The sequence below is a fragment of the Lates calcarifer genome, linkage group LG11 (assembly GCF_001640805.2).
Source record: "Lates calcarifer isolate ASB-BC8 linkage group LG11, TLL_Latcal_v3, whole genome shotgun sequence".
Classification (NCBI taxonomy): domain Eukaryota; kingdom Metazoa; phylum Chordata; class Actinopteri; family Centropomidae; genus Lates; species Lates calcarifer.
The window spans coordinates 8,662,900-8,682,005 of NC_066843.1; the positions used below are offsets into that span (position 1 = coordinate 8,662,900).

Here is a 19,106-nt window from a genome sequence, read left to right on the forward strand (position 1 = left end):
CAGAACATATTGAATAACTTGCTTTCTCTCCATAAAAGCATTCTTTTCACAAACTCAAGGTCACCCTGAATGGACAGCCCACATAATAGTTTCTTCATGGTAACCTGAAGAATAGTTTGGATATGCAGCAGCAGAGAAAGAACGGGCTGATTGCCATGGAGAGCACAGTCTCATTTCAACAAGTGCAGCTCTGTGCTGCAGCTGAAAACCACCTTGTAATGGGAAATGTAGCAGCAGTACATTTTCTTTTCCTTATAATTTACTTTATAATTTACGATGATTTATTTCATTTTGGCACAAACCTGTATTTGAAGTATATAAAGGTATGTTATTTGTAGTACTCACACATAATTGGGCAGTGGAATACTTTCTAAAATGAGACATATCTCTATATATATTTCAAAAAAGACAGTGAGTCATAAATTATTTGTGGACTTCAGGAGCACCGAATATAGCTGCTTTCTATTGTCAAAGTAGATTATCTTGATTACAGTAAACAATAACACAATTTTCAGACACTGGGTAATTGTGGCTTATCCTCAGTTTGTAGGTTAACAAATACTAATATCTTCTTAACCTTAGCGTTGTGCTTGGCCCCCTCTTTAACAGCTCTAAAAATATACTTAACATTGTTTTGTCATTACTTAATGAGTTTATTTTAATATTGCGAGATTTGCAGAGAAACATGAGTTTGAACTCATAGTGTGTTTCAGGGGTCAACTACAGAAAATGACTCATTGCTTCTGTTTGGGGAGTCAGAGTCAGAGCCCTCAGCTTTCATGCACTCTATGCTTTACCAGTACTTTTTATGCAGCACAACCCCTCCCATATACTAGATATGTTTATCAGGATTTCTGTTATTTGTGTTTTCCCCCAGTTCCCCCAGACAGGGTGTTGGATCTCTCTCTGAACAGAATGATACCAAACATCAGTAATGTCATAGTGTAGAATAACACAGTGTCCATTTCTTTGTCTGTAAATGACTTTTTAGAAACAAAAGGAATATATATTTGTCCATATATAGCACATAACATATAAAACTAAAGCATGTGTCAACAAAAGACAGAAGAGTTAATACTACTACCTACAGCTACCATCATTACCTTGGTGCAAAGCACAGTTTGTGCATCATTTCCAAACTACCTGTAGTCACACAACAATGTCACACTGGACTAATGGCTATAATTATATGTGTGAATACAGAGACCACTGACATAGACACAGCATGGGTTTGTATTTATGTAAATTATTGGATTACATCATCAGCCCATCAGATAATCACATGTATCATGAGACATAAGCAGCTCATCTGTGTGATTTCAGAGGCACAGTCACACCTCACTTTGCCACTTCACTGTCGGATTTGATCAGTTGTGTTAAATATAATCAGAACTTCATATGTGGAACAAGCCATTGGTCTCTTCCACCATGCAAATGTGGCACAACAAATTAAGTCTTTGTCCTTATATTTAGTGCCACACACAAATAACATAAGTATTTGTATGGAGTCTCGGTTATGTGGACATCAATTTGTTGGTATGGCACCTTTTAAACACAGAGGCAATTCAACATGCTTTACATAAGGCAAAGAAATGCTTCAGAATGACACATAAAGCCACAATAAATAAAAATTAATAACAATATAAAATCAGTTAAACTAGAATAAAATCAACATCAGTCCTGTCCTCCCCTTTAAATACCGCTGCTTACTGCTTCAAAATACTGTGTCCTCAGAGTCAAAACTAAACATGGAGAAACAGCATTCAGTTTTTATGTAATGCACCACATACCTGGAACATAATCTCAATTCTTTTAAATCAGGGTTTAAGACTTTTAGTTTGCTGCTGCCTTTTATTAAATCACATTAGGGACTATTTAATCATATCTTGTGATACACTGCAGCGCACTGAATTGCCTTGTGCAATATGCAATAAATCTTTGCCGGGAAATGAACACATCAGTAACAGACTTAACATCACAGTGTCAGCTGAGGAGAGTCATTTTAAATAGCATGTTATATTCAGCCTCATATCACAGAAGCAGCCAGTCAACCTAGAAATAGAGAAAACAAAATACCACTAGAGGGCAGCAAAAAGCAACAGATTCCACAAAGGAAAGTAAAAGTTTTAGAGATGAGACCCCTGAGTGAACAGACACTGATCAGTGATTACAAAATTTCATTTTTATTTTTATTTTTATTTTTTTGCAGCAACTATTAACTTCAAATGTGAAAAATCTCTCTTCTGTATTTGTCTTTCCTTCTCTCTCTGACTCTCACACAGACACACCCACCCACATACACACACATACCCACATATACACACACATACCCACACACAAGGAGTTTTTCCTCTCCTGCGTGATGTCACTGCCGTGCAGTAGTAGGCTGGTGTTATTTATCATTCCTCCTCTCACCTCCCCACCCCCCCTGTTTTCCCAGACCTTGCCCGCATGTCCCCCCTGCACTGACCTCATCAGGCCTTTGTTGGGAAACAAAGACTGTTCAAGGCATCTGTTTTCAGGAGAAATAAAGACACAGAGTGGCAAGACAGAGGATGAGAAGGAGGAGAAGGAGGTATATGAAGTTGAGCTCGACCAATTTGATCAGTGAGAGTCACATGAAAATGAAACAGGGAGATGTATAGCCAGGAAAGCACTTTACAAACTTTTTGGACGCTTTGATCAGACCTAGAGAAATTCCCCTAAAGTCCCTTTAAAGGGGTAGTTTCACTCTACTTGATGAACTTTGGATTTCCGTACACTTTACCCTGCACTTCACCCTTTTGTCGTCTCCAAGAGTCGTGCCTTTGTTGTTTCAAGGTGGAGCTGGTATTTCCTGTATATCCTGCTCAGTCAACCAGCAACAAGGCCCACTGTTCTCTCCTGCTGCTTCTCCCTGTAGTTATTTAGGCCTAATTCAGCTCGACGCTGTGTGACACGATCTCCTCTGTGCTTTCAAACACAGCTTGCCCCATTTGGCTGGAGATCACCATGGGCTGGGCACCGAGTGCAAGCCGATGTAAATACAGAGAGGGTTTAGGCCGTGTATAATGCATAAAGGATATGACTTCAGACAACATCCCATTAGCTGTGATAAATAAGTAAAGAGCAGAGATGCAGTGATGAGGCTGCTGAAAAGGAAATGTGGTTCTTTGTGGAATCCCTCTGGGATAACAGGTTCACTCACTCTGCCAGAAATTGTTACACCACAGCTTTTCTATCAATCTCTATAGGCGATTATAGGGTCTGTGGCCAGTTTACACTCATGATATCATATTTTATGGTATTTATTTTTATCTCAAAGTGCAAAGCTGTAATGTCAGTGTATTTGCCTGCCTGTTGGGTGTGTGTAATCCCTGTACTGTTTAGATATTATATTACTTCCAGTGATTTTTACACAGTGATCTCCTGAAATTTAATATAGGATCACTGTTGTTCCTCATAGGATATGAGATAGTGTATGAGCAGATTTATTTGAATGAAAGCAAGCTGTGCTGGCATCTCTGTGTCTCTGTCTACACCGGTTGATTGTGTTTTGTTCTGATACAGTAGAAACCTGTGTCAGTGTGTTCAGATCACCTGTTCCCACTCAGCACAGATGCTTCTCCATCAGGCAGCGAAAGGGTTAAGTCTGACTCTGCATGCACCGAGCAGGCGTCCCCTCCCCTCCCTCTTCCCCTCCCTCTCCATCCATTTTAACTCTGTGTGTGTGTGTGTGTGTGTTAAGAGGAGGGAGGGTAGGAGCCGAGCCATCTGCAAACCCAGTGCCTGGATTTGTGATATGCACACACAGGCACACACACACACATTCAACTTAGTTTGATAACCAATCAGCACCGCCTCGCTTTCGTTTTGGATTCATTCTGAGCGCATACGGTTCTCCGTGGGTGTTTTCCTTCTCCTGCGCTTTAAATATCTCTTTTTTTCCCCCCATCAACACTAGTTCTTTCCTCTTGTCCGAAAGCTACGGGATATGTCGAGAGGCGGAGGCGTTTCTTCTTCCACCCGAAGCCTCCCCAAGTTGGGACCCCGCTGACGCGCTATGACATGAAGGTAAGAGAGAGGGAGAGGGAAAGAAAGTGGAGGCAGCGAACCGGGGACGTTTTGGTTTTAGTTAGTAGTGTTTCTTTATTTTTTGTCGAGGTTTCAACTTTCTAACTCGGAAACATCGAGCTGAGTCACGGTCACATACTTCACCTACTGCAGCTACTACCCGATCATCCCATTTGACGCAACGTGCACGATAAATGGGCCCAAGCGTCCCGGTTTGGGACGCAAAAAAGGGGGACATGTCAGGGAAATAAGTTGGGTAGAGACCCCTGCTTTCACCCAGAGGTGGTCGAGTGTTTCTTCGCGCATCCGTGTGGCATAATAAAATATACCTGGGCGAGCGTGCAGGCCTGATCTGGGAGCAGTTTTCACTTTGCTTCCTATAAGTAAGAATAAAAAGTGTTAGGGAATCATCTGCTCCCTTTGCAATCTGTCAGATGATAGAGCAAGAACTTGTTTTACAGATAAACCGAGTCCTCTCAAAGTGTGTATCAGAGTAATCTAGTGAAATGTGTCACCATGTCAAGGTCACAAGTCATAAGAAAAACTGTGAGGAATCTTTTATTTTCTCAGGAAAGATAGAGAGAGGGGGTGTGTAGTGATAGGGAATGGGATGCTTAATGATTTGTTAGTCTACAATCAAGGAGCCAGACACGTCTCAAAATTCATTTAATCTTCATTATGAGTGTGAGTGCAACAGTAATGTTGGCGCCTGGATAGGGATTAGAAATCTAGCCAGAGGGAGGGAGAATTTAATTTCCACTCAAACTCTTTGATCCTCCTGTTACAGCGCTGCTTTCTTTCTCTGTCATTAGCTCCTTTCTCTGCTTTACCCCCACCCCACCCTACTTGCTTTCATTTACAGGAAGCTTGTAGGGAAAGGGGGATTGCATTTAACTGACTTTCTAGTTATTCCTCACACGGTCCTCCAGATGAGTAAGCCCGGGAAACCAGGAAGCAGCTGGAGATAATGGGACTTGGTGAACCTGGGGCCCTGCAAGCCGTCACCATTTGTGGTCAGCTGGAGCTGCAAACATTTTGACTCTCACTACCACTTAATAATCTATTTACAGCCTCCTTACAGCACAGGAAGCGCTCTCATAGTGTGTCAGATATTTCAGGCGCACCTACTGCAGTCATCTTTTTATTCATAGTATGATCTCAGGCGGCCTGCTGAGATGTTTTCAGTGTACTTTCTTTCTTACAGAATCAGCATTTCTGTATTAAAAATGAATATGTGCACTGTATTACAACAGGAATCTTACACCCATTTGAAAGCAGTTTTATTATAATTCAATATTTCATTGACTCAGAGGATCAATACCATCCACTTTAAAGCAGGTCTTTGTTCTCACGTCCCCTTTGAATATTTTGGAAACGCTTACTCATGACACAGCATTTTACTCTGGAGTGAAGAGACTGATCCTTCGCACTCCATCTTAGAGCTCAGACAGATAAGTCAGATCTGGGACTGGGAGTGACGACTCATTGGTTCAAGCGACTCACTTCCCTGATAGAGCAAACCAGTTCAATGTCCAAGGCGAAGTGATACATACAGTATTGTGCTCTAGAATTACCTTCAATCATTCAAGTCAAATCTAAAAACGGGAAACTGTCTGGGACTCTGGTGGACTTCAGTGTAAGTATTGTGTAGGAGTTCAGCTGTTCCATTACAGTTTTGTGAGTCTTGAAATGCTTTGAAGCCCTGCTGCTGCTGCTGCTGCTTCTTCTGCTGCTGCTGTGTGATGTAATCAGGTCAGAAAAACAGGAGAGGTGGAGCCCCTCCCATCTCTGATAACACTCTGAGGTAAAACACAGATATGTATACCGGCAGGTTCAGGGTTTGTACTCCCTGGGTCTGAAACTAATGTTTGCTTTTGAGGGAAGGGGAGAAAACAATATTTAGGAAATCGAATTCAGGAAATAGCTGACGATGCAGGTCATTGCTTTACTTAGGAACAAAACACTGTATGCACTCACACACACAGATCTCTTCAAGTGGTCTGAGGGAAAACTGAGACCAGGTGTTGTGTTTCACATCGCTTGGAGGTGCTGAGTTGTTCCAATCTCTTTCCAAACACAATTACAGAGTGAAGAAAATGTGCGAGAGTTGAGCTGGAGCCACAATTAGTAATGGCATACAGACGGAGTAACAACACTGAGGATGTTTGTTATATGAGAGAGAGTTCTCCCCAGTAATGTTTTACATAAGAATAATAAAATCTGTACAAATTCAAATCTTTCTGTGCATCTAATTTGTGCGTTCCCCTCCAGCAGGAACACACCTGTGGACACCACTGAAGTTGCCAAGAGGACGACTTCACTCCATTTTTCTGCTGAGCTGATCCCCTTGCCTGAGGTGACACAGCGGGCTGGCCTGCTGTCAGACTTTTCTCCTGCCACCTGTAAAACGCAGCCGCCACCATGCAGACCTCATCGCTCCGCCGGCAGATGAAAAACATGGTCAACAACTACACGGAGGCCGAGATCAAGGTCCGGGAGGCCACCTCCAACGACCACTGGGGGCCACCCAGCTCGCTCATGTCCGAAATTGCAGATCTGACCTTCAACGTGGTGGCTTTCACCGAGGTCATGGGCATGATCTGGAAGCGGCTCAACGACCACGGCAAGAACTGGCGCCACGTTTACAAGGCGCTGACCCTGCTGGACTACCTGATCAAAACGGGCTCGGAGCGCGTGGCCCGGGAGTGCCGTGAGAACATATACACCATCCAGACGCTGAGGGACTTCCAGTACATAGACCGGGACGGACGCGACCAGGGCATCAACGTACGAGAGAAGGCCAAGCAGCTGGTGGCTCTGCTCAGGGATGAGGAGAAGCTGAAGAGGGAGAGGAGCCAGGCGCTGAAGACCAAGACGCGCATGGCAGGGGTCACCAGCAGCTTAGGCTCCGGATCCTTGCCGCCCCCGTACCCGGGACACCGCAGTAGTTTGGCAGGGGTCCATGGGGATGAATTCGGAAGGTGCAGGAGCTCGCCGTCCTCCTTTCACTGTGAGTAGCAGGAACATCTTACCTCACACTGACATAACTCGATACACCATGACACAGGCACACTTATCTTCAAATGTAACATTCCTTTAGTTCCTGAAGGCACACAGTGATCTGAAAGATACCTGAAAATCTTCTGTAGCATGTGACCCGTCAACTTGTCAGGGAGTGCACACATGATGGGTCACAAGTGTTTTTGGTCACGTGTTTATCAGATAAATTCAGACGCAGGAGCATTATTTCCTCAGTTTATCTCTCACCTCAACATTTTCCATCATGATTTCCCATTTCATAACAGAAAAGGGAACATTTATGGAGGCTCTGTCTGTTATATATTTCTGTTCTCTGTCCAGTGTTTTGATATGTACATCAATCAGTTCTCACCTGCGATTTCTCACTGGTGCAGATGCTATTTTAAAAACGGCTGCGCCTTCCAACATTCAAGCCTTTAAGTATTATTTGCTTGCTCTCTGCGGGTTTAACAGAAAGTGTTTCAGTTTTGCTCTCGACTGTCAGTTGGACATCTGCATTCCTCTCATTCTCCCGTTTACAGTCACGTCAGCTAAACTGGATTTACAAAGGACAAGAGGCCCTGTTTGTGCTCATTGCAGTCTAATATGAAACCACAACTGGATGCCACGTTTACTCTGTGATGCTATCTGCCATGCTCCTCCGAGATGCTGTAAGGCCTAAGTGATCCCTGTGAGAGTGTGCGGGGGTTGGGACATCTGATGTCATGTGTGTAGGGTTTGTAAATGTGGTATGGGTAGTGTGTACTTTGGCATCAGTGCGGTCGGTGTGTTTATTAAAAGGTGTTAGTCAGTAGCAGGGCTGTGGCTTCACGAAGGCGCCAGTTATTCTGTTATACTCTGATGTCTGTGGTGTGTTTCTTTCAGAGTTATGCACACAGATGGTATCTGGTATCTTTTATTACCACAAAATCCCACAAAACTTTTTCACCGATACTTGATAGATGCTTCTTGCATACTTCTCTGTGTGCCAGTGGAAACATGTGGCCATTTACAGCCTCCAGAGCTCTCGATCTGGGGGTTCAGCGATGCTACAGTACAAGCATGCTTTGTAATAGACAGAAAAATGAAATACATTTGATAAGACCACAAAATGCTGAGTTTAAAGCCGCAGTTTATCAGACAGAGGCTGGCTTTCATGCTGTAACAGTTTCACACTCCAGTGATCATAGCAAGTAATTATAATCACTTGGTTTTTACTCAACCAGGAATGCTTTCAGAAGGACCCTAGCTGACAAAGACTAAGTACTTGGGAGATGTGCTGCAGGTGTTTAAATACTTGAAAGGCGAGTTAGGTGTATATCTGTGTGTGCCTTCAGCCTGTGTAAATGCGGTAATTCCACTTTTTGCAACACTGCACGACAGCACAGCTTCTTTCTCTGCTCAGAAAGGCAAAAGAAAGGAAGATAGTGGTGGGTCTCTCAGGAGATTCCTGGACACCAGCACACGGTTGAAATGTTGGTGGTGCTGATGGATAGCGAGGGTGTGGGTCAGGAGATTGGCAGCAGCTAATTGCCAGCAAGCATTCCAGCTCAGACGGGGGATATTGAAGGGCAGCAAAGTGGAAATGATTAGTTTCTGAGACCTGACTCTGCCAGTGTGTGGCCTGCTGCACTGTTTTAGCCCCATGACCCACAGCCTAGAACCCAGACTGGTGTACTGCCAACCCCCCCCCCCTTTCCACGCCTTCCCGAAACCTGGACCCGAATCCTGGATTCCACCCAGAAGATTCAGGGTAATAAGGTGGGACCGTCTCCAACCCGTCCATTCCCCCCACCACCACCACCACCACCCTAACTCTCCACACAGGCGCACCATTGTTCTCAGTGCAGGCAGAGTTAGGCAGACCGTGGCAAGCAATGCCAGCAAAGGCCCTAAACAACAGGCAATGGGAAAAAATTAACATGCAATGACAGTGCCAGCTCTTTTTTTGACATTAAAAATCAGCCCAAAGTGTTGCTCTCTTGGCTTTCCACCCCCCATTTCCATCTGTTAATGTTTTCTGTCGACATCCCTCTGCTCCCTCTTCCTCGGTAAACACCCGAATCCCCTCTGCTCTTCCCCCGTCTCCGTAGCCTCCTCTTCCTCTCCTCAACTTGCTCCAGACTTGGAGCAAGCTCGGCCCACGACCAGCGGAGAGGAGGAACTGCAGCTGCAGCTGGCCATTGCTATGAGTAAAGAAGAAAGTGAAAAGGTACCTCTGACTGAGATAACACACATACACACACACACAAACACGCTGAGTACAAACCTCTTGTTCTTACAGCACATGCGCCTGACAGAAAGAGGCTCCTTAGCCGCTCGGCTGCTGACATGTTATGCTGTAATTCTTCAGTAAAACATTAAAGGGCTCTGACGCACATTCTGAGACGCTGTCTGTCGTGGCAGTGAAGCACTCCCGCTGCCTCTGCTAGGCCACCATTACCCAGAACCTTTCATAGAAAGTGATATCATCAACTCTGCCTCTGGTGTGGTCAATAATAGCCATTTGACCAATCAGTGTGAGCCATGCTGAAGAGTGAGGACACTGTGAGTGAAACAGTGAGAAGCCAGACAGGATGTGCGCATTGATCTGCTCCTAAGCACCCACAGCCCGCCCTAGTCTCCATGGCAAGGGCAGCCATTGCCCTCTGTGACTTCTGCTCAGCCACTATGGAAATACAGTGCATAGCAGTTTCCACCTCTGTAATCAAAAAAATCTAACTGAAATCCACATATTAGATCTCTGTCTTACTCCTCTCTTTTGAATCACCTCAAATCCTTGTATTCTCTTAATTTCTTAATGAATCACTTCAACAAAATCAAGCGTGATTTTACCTCTCCACTTTGATTAGTCTTCCCCACCTAATCCTTCCTGCTTGACCCTAGCCACCTCCCCATGTGGACATTGATGAACAGACCCAGCTCCAGATCGCTATGAGCCTCAGCAAGGAGGAGGCGCAGAAGGTATAAGTACACTTGGAACCGAGGGATGATCCTTTGCATCCTTTCACTCTGTAGCACATCTACTGTTGCTCTGTGCACTAAAACCAATGCCACAGCCCGGTTTCTGTCCTTACTGCACCCACTACTTAACTCTGTCTCCTTTCTAGATATGATCCATGGCCTCCCTCACTCACTTTTAAACAGCAAAAGGACGTGTAACCTTTTTTAGCGACTAATAAATGGTGGCTTCATCCCTCCACTAACCACTCCATCTCTCCTCTGAGTCCAGCAGTAGGGAATACCCATCTCAGCCACTTTGACCTCCTCTGGCGAATTGTCATGGGAAGGCAAAGGGTTTGCGACCCCCCTTTACTCTACTTGGGACACCTGTGGAATTGCATGCAATGTGACTATGACCTATTTCCACTTTTGTTGAGCAAATACTGATTGCAATTCTCTCCCCTGGTTTACACCCACACAGCCGGCTCCACGTGCTCCTGCCACACTGGATATGGATGAGGATGCCCAGCTCCAGTTAGCCCTGAGCCTGAGCAAAGAGGAGCACCAGCAGGTAGGGCTGCCTGGGGTCACTGGGGTGTTTTGAAACCTTATTTTAACAGTGGGGGCACTTGGGATCATACATTTAATGACTGACTATGGCGAATTACAGTCACAGACAACTACACTGGTCAGTTTTTTGCTGATATCCTGGTCACATCATTTTCAGATTTACCCACATCAAAATTATAGATGGGATGGATGTAGTGCGTTCTCACCTTACCTGTCACTCAGTTTATTCTATTACACAACCATTGTACCCCACCTTTCTCTCTCTTCCTGTCTCACTCTGCCTCTTTGTCTTTTTCCTTCCCCTTTGTGTCAATACACTGTCACACAATAGCCCCACTCTGTTAGAGAGCACAGCGACGCTCTCTTCCCTTTGACCGGAGAATTTTCTGGTCTGTGCCCATTGCACGCATCTATCTCTAGGGTCATATGTTTTGCCTAGGAAAAACACAAGCCAGCCTTTTGTGTGTGTGTGTGTGTGTGCCTTGTGTGCTTACCACTGAATCATGAATACATTATGATGTGACAATATGCGAATTTTGCTGGAAGCTGTTGTGCCCAAAGGCGACCATGTGTCTGCATCCGTTGACAGGAACAACTCAGTCGCCAAGGAGACGAGTCGATGCTCCAGAAAGCTTTGGAAGAGAGCAAACGGCAGATGGAGTCTAAAGGCGGGGTATGAAACATTGGGGTATGGAATATCTCAATGGGGGTGATAAAATATAACTGTACATCTGAGAACATGCACTTATCACCTAGTGATCACAACACAATCAACTACAGTGCTTTATGGTGATAATGGGCAGAGTTATTGGGTCATCGTAAATATGTCAGGTTAGCTCTTGTGTTGTCATCAAGGACTAGATAACCATCGTCAGAGTGCTGAAGACATATAATGACCTGATGCAGATTTGTTTGTTCTTGTTGATGTGGACAGACCGCCTTCATGGACCTGGTGGATGTTTTTGCAGTGCCCACAGACCTGCCTCCTCCTGGTGACCAGCGCTGGAATGATGCCGCGCAGCAGGCAGCAGCTCGAGTGGGGGGTACAGACCCCTGGGACTCTCTGGGTGAGCCTGTTATTCTTTGAGGGCAGAAGCATTTGTAGCTTGATCAGTTTTTTTTGTTTTCCAACATTGATTTACAACACGGTGGAGTCTTCTTCTGCTTCCTCTTACAGTACAATTTGTTCTGCTCACATGCTATGATACTTCTCCTCTCTGTCATTAAAGAAAGCAGCACTAGCACCTCAAGAGTAGATTCTCCGTGGATGGTGCCACCAACCTCCAACAGCCCTCCCCCACCATGGGAGCCCCCAGCCGAACCCTGGGATGCCCCGCCGAGCAGTGTCTCCAACCTCAACGCTGCAGGCCGTGTATGGGCTTTCCCTACAAACACAGGTGAGTCTGTGATGTGTACACGCTCATCCAGCTTAGCTGAAGAGGACTGGGGAGATATATGGAGTAAAACATTTCACAATAATTAAATTATATTGCTTTTTTTTATGTTTGTAGCCTCTGCAGGAGTTGATCCATTCTCAGCCCCATCAGAAAAAACAGCACCCGAGGGAGCTGTCAGGGAAGCTTTTCCCAGAGCTGGAAGCCCCTCAGGTAAACCCAACATTCCCTTACTTATTCTCTCTCTCTATCTTCTCTCTCTTACTGTGGTTCTGTGTATCCCACATACTTCCAATCCCAGAACTCTCTTTTTTTCTGCTGTTAGATGGGGATCTGTTCGATGAGGCCATGGATGGAGGTAAGGTGGACATCAACGGCAGAGGGGAGGGCAGCCCCGAGCTCTTTGACCTGACGTGTCTCGGAGAAAGCCTGGCTGCCCCCAGCCCTCGTAAATGCCGGACACCTGAGGCCTTCCTGGATCCCACAGCGGCCTCCTTGGTAAACCTGGACAGCTTGATCCCAGTGAATCCCCAGAACAAGAACAAGAACCCTTTTTTATCAGGTATTTATAGATGCGACACACATTTTTTTTTCTCAGTGAAAGTCCAGTAAAATGGGTGTTTTGATGGCTGTAACCCTAGATTTAAATCACCCTGGTGTTCTGCATAATTTAGCCCACTAAATGCAAAATGTGTACAGAACTGTTAACTATTTACCAGAGGAAGTCTTACTTAGTACTGTATGCATGTGAATGGTAATACATGTACAAATATGCACTATAAGTGGATTCATTCACGAAAACAAGCAGGCTAAATGTGAACAGTGTTTAGTGGGACTCAGAAGTCATAAATCTAATTTAAACAACTGGTTGAAGTGAACCTAATACTCTTCTGTTCTATGTTTCTTTCTCCCCAGGCCTTAGCGCTCCTTCAGTCACCAATCCATTCCAAGCCGAGCAGCCCAAACTAACTCTGAATCAAATGGGCTCCAGCTCCACCACCGTGGCTCCTCACGTGGCCTCTCTTCCGTACAGTGCCTCCTTGCCTCTTCCCATGAGTCACCAGCCTGCCAACCTCCCTTCGTCACTCACTCACCCTACCCAGCCAGGCCTGGACCTGCCAGGGAACCTCCCTGAGCCCTTGTTGCCCTTCTCTTCAGCCAGCAGCGCTCAGGGATCACAGGCCGCACAGAGCAGTCAGAACCCCTTCTTATGAGGACCAATGAAAACTGGAGAGAAAATATCTGAAAAAAGGGGAATGTCATTAGGTTATGCTCTTGAAATATCACTCTAACCGCAGACCAAACTGCAGCCCCAAGGACATGTATGAAAACCCTATTCTTAGTTGTTTTTATATTGTGGTATAATACAGTAACTCTTAGATTGATGCAAGCTGGTTCTGCTCTTCACTATAACAGCCTGTCCTGCTACTCCTGTTACAAATGCTGTAACAGGGTATAAAAGAGATAACACCTTTGTTTCAGAAAATATCAGTGTCATGTAAAACTTCTTTAAGGCCATAATCTATTGCTCATTGAACTCCGATACAAACCTACACAAAAGCACACTTTGATAATATTTTGTTGTCTCTGCACAGCCTTAATAACCAGGCAATTGTGTTACAGCTTTTCAATTAGTCAACAAGTCTGCTCACTCAACTGTTTGTATGATCGGCTTAGCTGGCCTCTGCTGCTGTCATATACTCTGTCTCCTGGAAAAACTGATTTCTAATAACTGGCAACAATTTCTAAAAAATGTGTCCAGTTCTTAAAATGTGACTGCATCCAGCATCAACTTTGTGGCGCCTCTGTTAGACCAGACCTGATGAGAAACATCAGCATACAATTTTACCATGGTGAATTAAATTGCTGGGGTTAAGTGAATGGAATTATAGTTTAAGGACTGTACGTGCTTCAGAAATCACCATAAGCAAGGCAACTTTAGAAAATGTAAGAATCATGAGTTTTATTCATTGCTTGTGAACCACTGACTCTCATCAAATATAAGGGTATTATTATAACACTGCTTCATTCTTCAGTTGGTTTATTGCCTTGCATTTTCTCATTTCCCTAGATATCAGTACGTTTAATATGAAATCATCACAGGACATGCACACACCCAGTACCAGTCTCAATATGTGTTGTGCACCTTGTGCCCCCTGCTGGTAATAACTCATTATTACTATGCCACATTCCTTTACAGTAACCAGTCTTACAGCATTTGAATTGGTCCTTACTTAGTGTACTACCTTACTTGGTGTCCCCCAGTGTTACAATGAGGTGCAAGTCCTATGATCACACTACAGTCAGGTCCCTGCAATTCACTGTTATCTGTCTACTTAGTAAAAGTGACCAGTATAAAACTGTGGGTAAGGCCTACAGTTGTGTTGTGTGTAAATGGACAATCGTACAACTATTACATCCTAACATTATATCACTAGTACATTTCCATTTCCATTCAGTTTAACAAGGAGTCACCACATGGTACCAAAGATGCAACAGCTTTTTTTTACAGTGAGTCCAACACTAAAGGCATCATTACATCCTCTTAAAAATGGTGTGTAAACATTCTTTGCACACTGAGGATACTGACATCTCTTACTAAGAAGTCTGAAACCATTATTCAAAGTCCTATGAGGGAAGCATCAGTTTTTCAGGAGCAACCACAAAACAGATCACTTGACTGTAATGGACTCCAGCCAGCTGAGCACCTCCTGAAGTCCCTGTCCAGAACGGGCACTGAGTTCCAGCGTTGTGATTGGCTGAGTAGCAGAAGCAATGATGTCATCCATTCTGAACAGTGACTTAATCTCTGTAAGACTCATGGTGCAGGGCATGTCCCTGGAAAAGGGTGGAAGAAAAAAAAAAATAAGAAAATGCTCAATGGCAAAAATGAGAGACTGGATACGTGTTGTGTTGAACCTGGTGACTGTAATATTTTGCATGTATGACAAATCAATGTAGGGGTTGGTTCGTGTGCTTAGATTGTTACCTCTTGTTGAAGAGAATAAGCACAGAGGCACTGCGTAGAGGTTCGGCAGAGAGTACTGACAGCAGCTGGATACAGGAGGAGGATACCTGAGCGATGTTGGCCGAGTCCACCATAAACTATGAAAAAACACAAAGACGGTAACATTCAGTCAAATAGGTCCAAAAATAAATTTATTAACTTCCATCAAATGTTGCAAACAGATGTGGTATATGCACAAAAACATACAATGACAGAGGAGCAGTCCTTGAAGTAACTGGGCCATATAGGACCCATGCAGCCTCCCAGCTCTCTAACTGTCACCTTCTTCCTCTTTAGTGTCAGGTCTGTCAAGTTGGTTCCTACCTGTGGTGTTTTAAAGAGATCAGAGGCATTAGATGGATGAGCTGTCACATCAAAATGGAGCCTGCAATCTCTGTATTAAAACTATCTTTATTATCACTTACTGTTGGCAGAGTAGAAGGAGTTGCTCCAAGGTCACCTTGTCCGTGCAAACTGAGCTGTAAACAAAATCAGTTAGGAAAAAAAATCCACAGGAGCCTGTGCTGTGAGTTAAACTTACATCAGCTTCAAGGGCAAAACAGTGTCCATTTTACTTTAGTACATCACTTACACTTGAGAATACATATTCAGCTCGTAGTTTATCAGGAACAATAAATCCCAGCAATAAATCTTCCCTTCATTAAGGTTATAATGTTCTGTTTTTGTTGAAACTGTGAGAGGTTTTGGTTCAATTGTATGATCATTTTGGAGGCTGCAGTTTGTGGTGCTATTGAACTGTATTGCACAATACAAAAACGTGTGTTTGCTGTTATTACTTTGAATGAGCAGGACAAAATAATAGGAAAACCTGTCAACATACAACACACTCTAGCCTCCAAATGAACATGATCTTCACGAAGATATGATTCACTGCAGGACTGTTGTATTAGACTGCATTAGTTTAACTCGGTGTTCATAACAAACCGACAGCTGAGTGGACAGCATACATAATACATAACTAGCTAGTATTTATTGCTTATATGTGTATAAACATTAATTGCTTTACACTTGAGACAACAGTTTGCCAGGCTAAATTAGCTACATTAACACAACACGTTCAGTTTACAGTACATGTATACTTTTTTTCTTGCAGTAGTTCAAAACATTCAGGCGGGCACAAAGGATATTTTGTAGACGTTTTAGCAACAACGTTTTTCCGACACCGGTCGCTCCAAGAAGCAAACACGTTTCATGTCTGGTCATTTCGGTTTTCCAGCAGGAGCATAGCAAGGCCGAGGATAGCATGTAGCCCAAGGAAGGTAGCGGGACTTGGCACCATGGCGACGCTCACATGACCGTCGTACGTCGCTGTGATAGAATGAAGTAGACATCAATCATTCCAGTCTTGATGCTGATTGGTTACCGTTCCATCCGGATAAGTGCAACGGAAGCAAAACAAGATCACCATCCCCCGAGCAAGCGTCAGCGCTGGCTCGCACGACGGGAACCATCGAAACCGCCCCCCCGAACTTCTGACAGTGCATTTGCACTGCGCTGTTGCCACTCGGACAGCTGTATTTCGACTAGAATTGTTTTTGGGAAATAACCATGGAAGCTAAGTTAAAGAAGGAGTTGGGGACAACCATGCTGAAGTCAACTGGTCACTCGGGAGGTGGATGCATCAGCGAGGGCCAGAGTTATGATACTGACACTGGGAGAGTGTTTGTGAAGATAAATCACAAAAGCGAGGTATTTATAATATTTTTTGAAATCTTTTAATTTGTTATATTGACTTATATGTCTGATGTCTGGATCACCACATGTGCGAGTAGTCTGAATGCAAAAGCACACGAGTGAATTGAACTTGTTCCAGTTATTCTAGCTGTTACACCCCTTGAAAGCCACTGAACTTTGTGCACACATTGTCAAATGAAGAACAGTCAAATCAATATTTATATCTGGAACATGCAAACTAGTGTGGATTTGTGCTGCTACACTGCTCACCAGCTCAAACCCCGTTTTTGTTTTATTCAGGCCAAACTGATGTTTGATGGGGAGATGGCCAGTTTGGAGGCCATTTTAAAGACAGACACTGTTAAAGTCCCCAAGCCTGTGAAGGTGATTGAGCTTGACAGAGGAGGATGTGTATTTGTGATGGAGCATCTGGACATGAGAAGTCTTAGCAAGTAAGAGCACTCTCATAAAATTTGTTTAGTACTGTATCTGTATCATTACCACTGTAAATAGTGTAGACTGGATGGCAATGTGAAAATATAGCAGACTGTAGGTATATTTGTTTATTTTAAAAAAATGAAATCCTTTATCTACTGTTTTCCAATGTGTAGGCATTCAAAACACCTTGGAGAGCAGCTGGCTGATCTGCATCTTCACAACAAGAGACAGTTGGAAAAATTAAATAAAGAGCAGCAGACCGTAGGTAATTCACCTTAACAACACTTCAGTATATACAAATATAGACAATGCACAAAAATCTTTTATCCTCTTGTACTGTATAACTTGATCTGTGGTACACAGGAAAAGGAGCTGGGCAGTCAGAGGTGGCTGTTGTTGACAAATTTGGCTTTAGTGTAACTACATGCTGTGGATATCTACCACAGGTAAAAATATACATTGTATCTGTGTAGTAAACTTGACTATTTTGTAGTCTCTACAATGTATTAAATATGTTGTGCATATGTATGGTCTTTAAATTCACCCTTGTTCCTTCTCTTTTTCCTTATCTTCCCAGAACAATGAGTGGCAGGATGACTGGGTGACATTTTACTCCCAGCAGAGGCTGCAGCACCAGATTGGCATGGCAGAGAAATCTTATGGAGACAGGGAGGCCAGAGAACTATGGGCCAAGTTACAGGTGCACCATTACTTTGACCCCCAACAGACACAAATCTTTACATGTCTTTATGATTGTGTCAATAACCTGACAATCCAACTTACATATTGTGTATGTTATTTACAGCTAAAGATCCCTCAGTTTTTCACAGATGTGGAGGTTGTCCCTGCTCTCCTCCATGGAGATTTATGGGGAGGTAACGTGGCAGAGTGTGCAGAAGGCCCTGTCATCTTTGACCCTGCTTCCTTCTATGGCCATTCAGAGTTTGAACTGGGTATTGCTGGGATGTTTGGTGGCTTCAACAGCTCTTTTTACTCTGCTTACCATGAAAAGATTCCTAAAGCACCAGGCTTTGCAAAGAGAAACCAGCTTTACCAACTCTTCCACTACCTGAATCACTGGAACCACTTTGGTGGTGGCTACAGAGGCTCTTCACTAAGGATTATGAAGGACCTACTGAAGTAACTGCACTCACAGTCACTTATAGAAATGTCTTAAATGCAAGAGAAGTATTATGTATATATTGACAGATGCTAATTTGACCAAAACTAGTGTGGCTGATTGTTGAAGAGACTAAATGTAACATTTTAACAGTGTAATGTCTGTTATACTGTGTAAAAAATACAGAATCAAAATAACAAAATCAAGTCTGCTTAGACTGCTTCAACCTACATAAACCTGCTTTCAAAATTAGAAAAACAGAATCTATATCTTCCAGTTAATGTCTTTAATTGTGCAATTTAACAAAGATGTAAAATTAAATAGTGTTTTTTAGAATTCTGTATTTTCTACACTGACTCGTGTGTAGCTTACCTACAATCTAACATAAATCTTAACATGCAATTTTCAGTAAGAGAATCCAGGGCCAACTATACACCAGAACACTCAGCTCTGGACCAACTTAAAATCCCTGATTTTTATTTTCTGCAAGTGGGAGAGCAAGCAATGTGTTTTGTGTTTTAAGTTGGTCTAAAAACTATTTTTTTTGTTACGCTGTAGAACCTTTCTTATTTTTTGATCCTTTTGCATTAGCTGTGTTTGACCAGCACTTTACTGAATTATACTGCTGTGCAAAGAACATTTGATTTTTCCAAGTGAATGCAACACTTATACTTCATCTACTTTATAATAGCCTGACTGTTGATGTCATGCAGACTGACACCCTACTTACACATGCAAAATGTTGCTGTTTAGTGAAAGTCCAGTTGCTGTTTGAAATATTTGCCATCCACTGCATTAATCAGCAATAAATCCTGGGATGATCCAAGGTGTTTGTCCTGACCTCCTGTATGTGTGTGTGTGTGTGTGT

The 19,106-nt window shown here is 43.5% G+C and overlaps 3 protein-coding genes and 1 long non-coding RNA gene across 5 annotated transcripts; 2 read left to right on the forward strand and 2 right to left on the reverse strand.

The window, feature by feature from the left end:
* Nucleotides 1-3,725: 3,725 nt before the first annotated feature.
* Nucleotides 3,726-14,001, forward strand: epn3a (epsin 3a). Of its 2 annotated transcripts, XM_018704667.2 has the most exons (11): nt 3,726-4,053; nt 6,325-7,063; nt 9,165-9,283; nt 9,958-10,035; nt 10,496-10,585; nt 11,174-11,257; nt 11,519-11,651; nt 11,814-11,981; nt 12,096-12,191; nt 12,304-12,540; nt 12,894-14,001. In XM_018704667.2, exons 2-11 carry the CDS (start codon nt 6,475-6,477, stop codon nt 13,190-13,192), a joined length of 1,893 nt encoding a protein of 630 aa, XP_018560183.1. In that variant the 5' UTR covers nt 3,726-4,053; nt 6,325-6,474; the 3' UTR covers nt 13,193-14,001. The 2 variants fall into 2 exon arrangements, with proteins under 2 accessions (XP_018560183.1, XP_018560184.1); XM_018704668.2 differs by lacking the exon at nt 9,958-10,035.
* Nucleotides 7,972-9,951, reverse strand: LOC127143043 (uncharacterized). The gene is made up of 2 exons (XR_007814210.1): nt 9,341-9,951; nt 7,972-9,257 (listed from the first exon to the last, which is right to left on the reverse strand). It is a non-coding gene; the product is annotated as an uncharacterized LOC127143043 (long non-coding RNA).
* On the reverse strand, nt 13,927-16,305 carry arl16 (ADP-ribosylation factor-like 16). Its single transcript, XM_051074175.1, has 5 exons — nt 16,133-16,305; nt 15,411-15,465; nt 15,193-15,309; nt 14,968-15,083; nt 13,927-14,816 (listed from the first exon to the last, which is right to left on the reverse strand). The coding sequence occupies exons 1-5, from the start codon at nt 16,249-16,251 to the stop codon at nt 14,651-14,653; spliced, it is 573 nt and encodes a 190-aa protein (XP_050930132.1). The 5' UTR covers nt 16,252-16,305; the 3' UTR covers nt 13,927-14,650.
* A 103-nt stretch (nt 16,306-16,408) lies between these two features.
* fn3krp (fructosamine 3 kinase related protein) lies at nt 16,409-19,064 on the forward strand. The gene is made up of 6 exons (XM_018704672.2): nt 16,409-16,695; nt 16,981-17,132; nt 17,292-17,383; nt 17,482-17,564; nt 17,696-17,818; nt 17,924-19,064. Exons 1-6 carry the CDS (start codon nt 16,555-16,557, stop codon nt 18,260-18,262), a joined length of 930 nt encoding a protein of 309 aa, XP_018560188.1. The 5' UTR covers nt 16,409-16,554; the 3' UTR covers nt 18,263-19,064.
* Nucleotides 19,065-19,106: the final 42 nt, after the last annotated feature.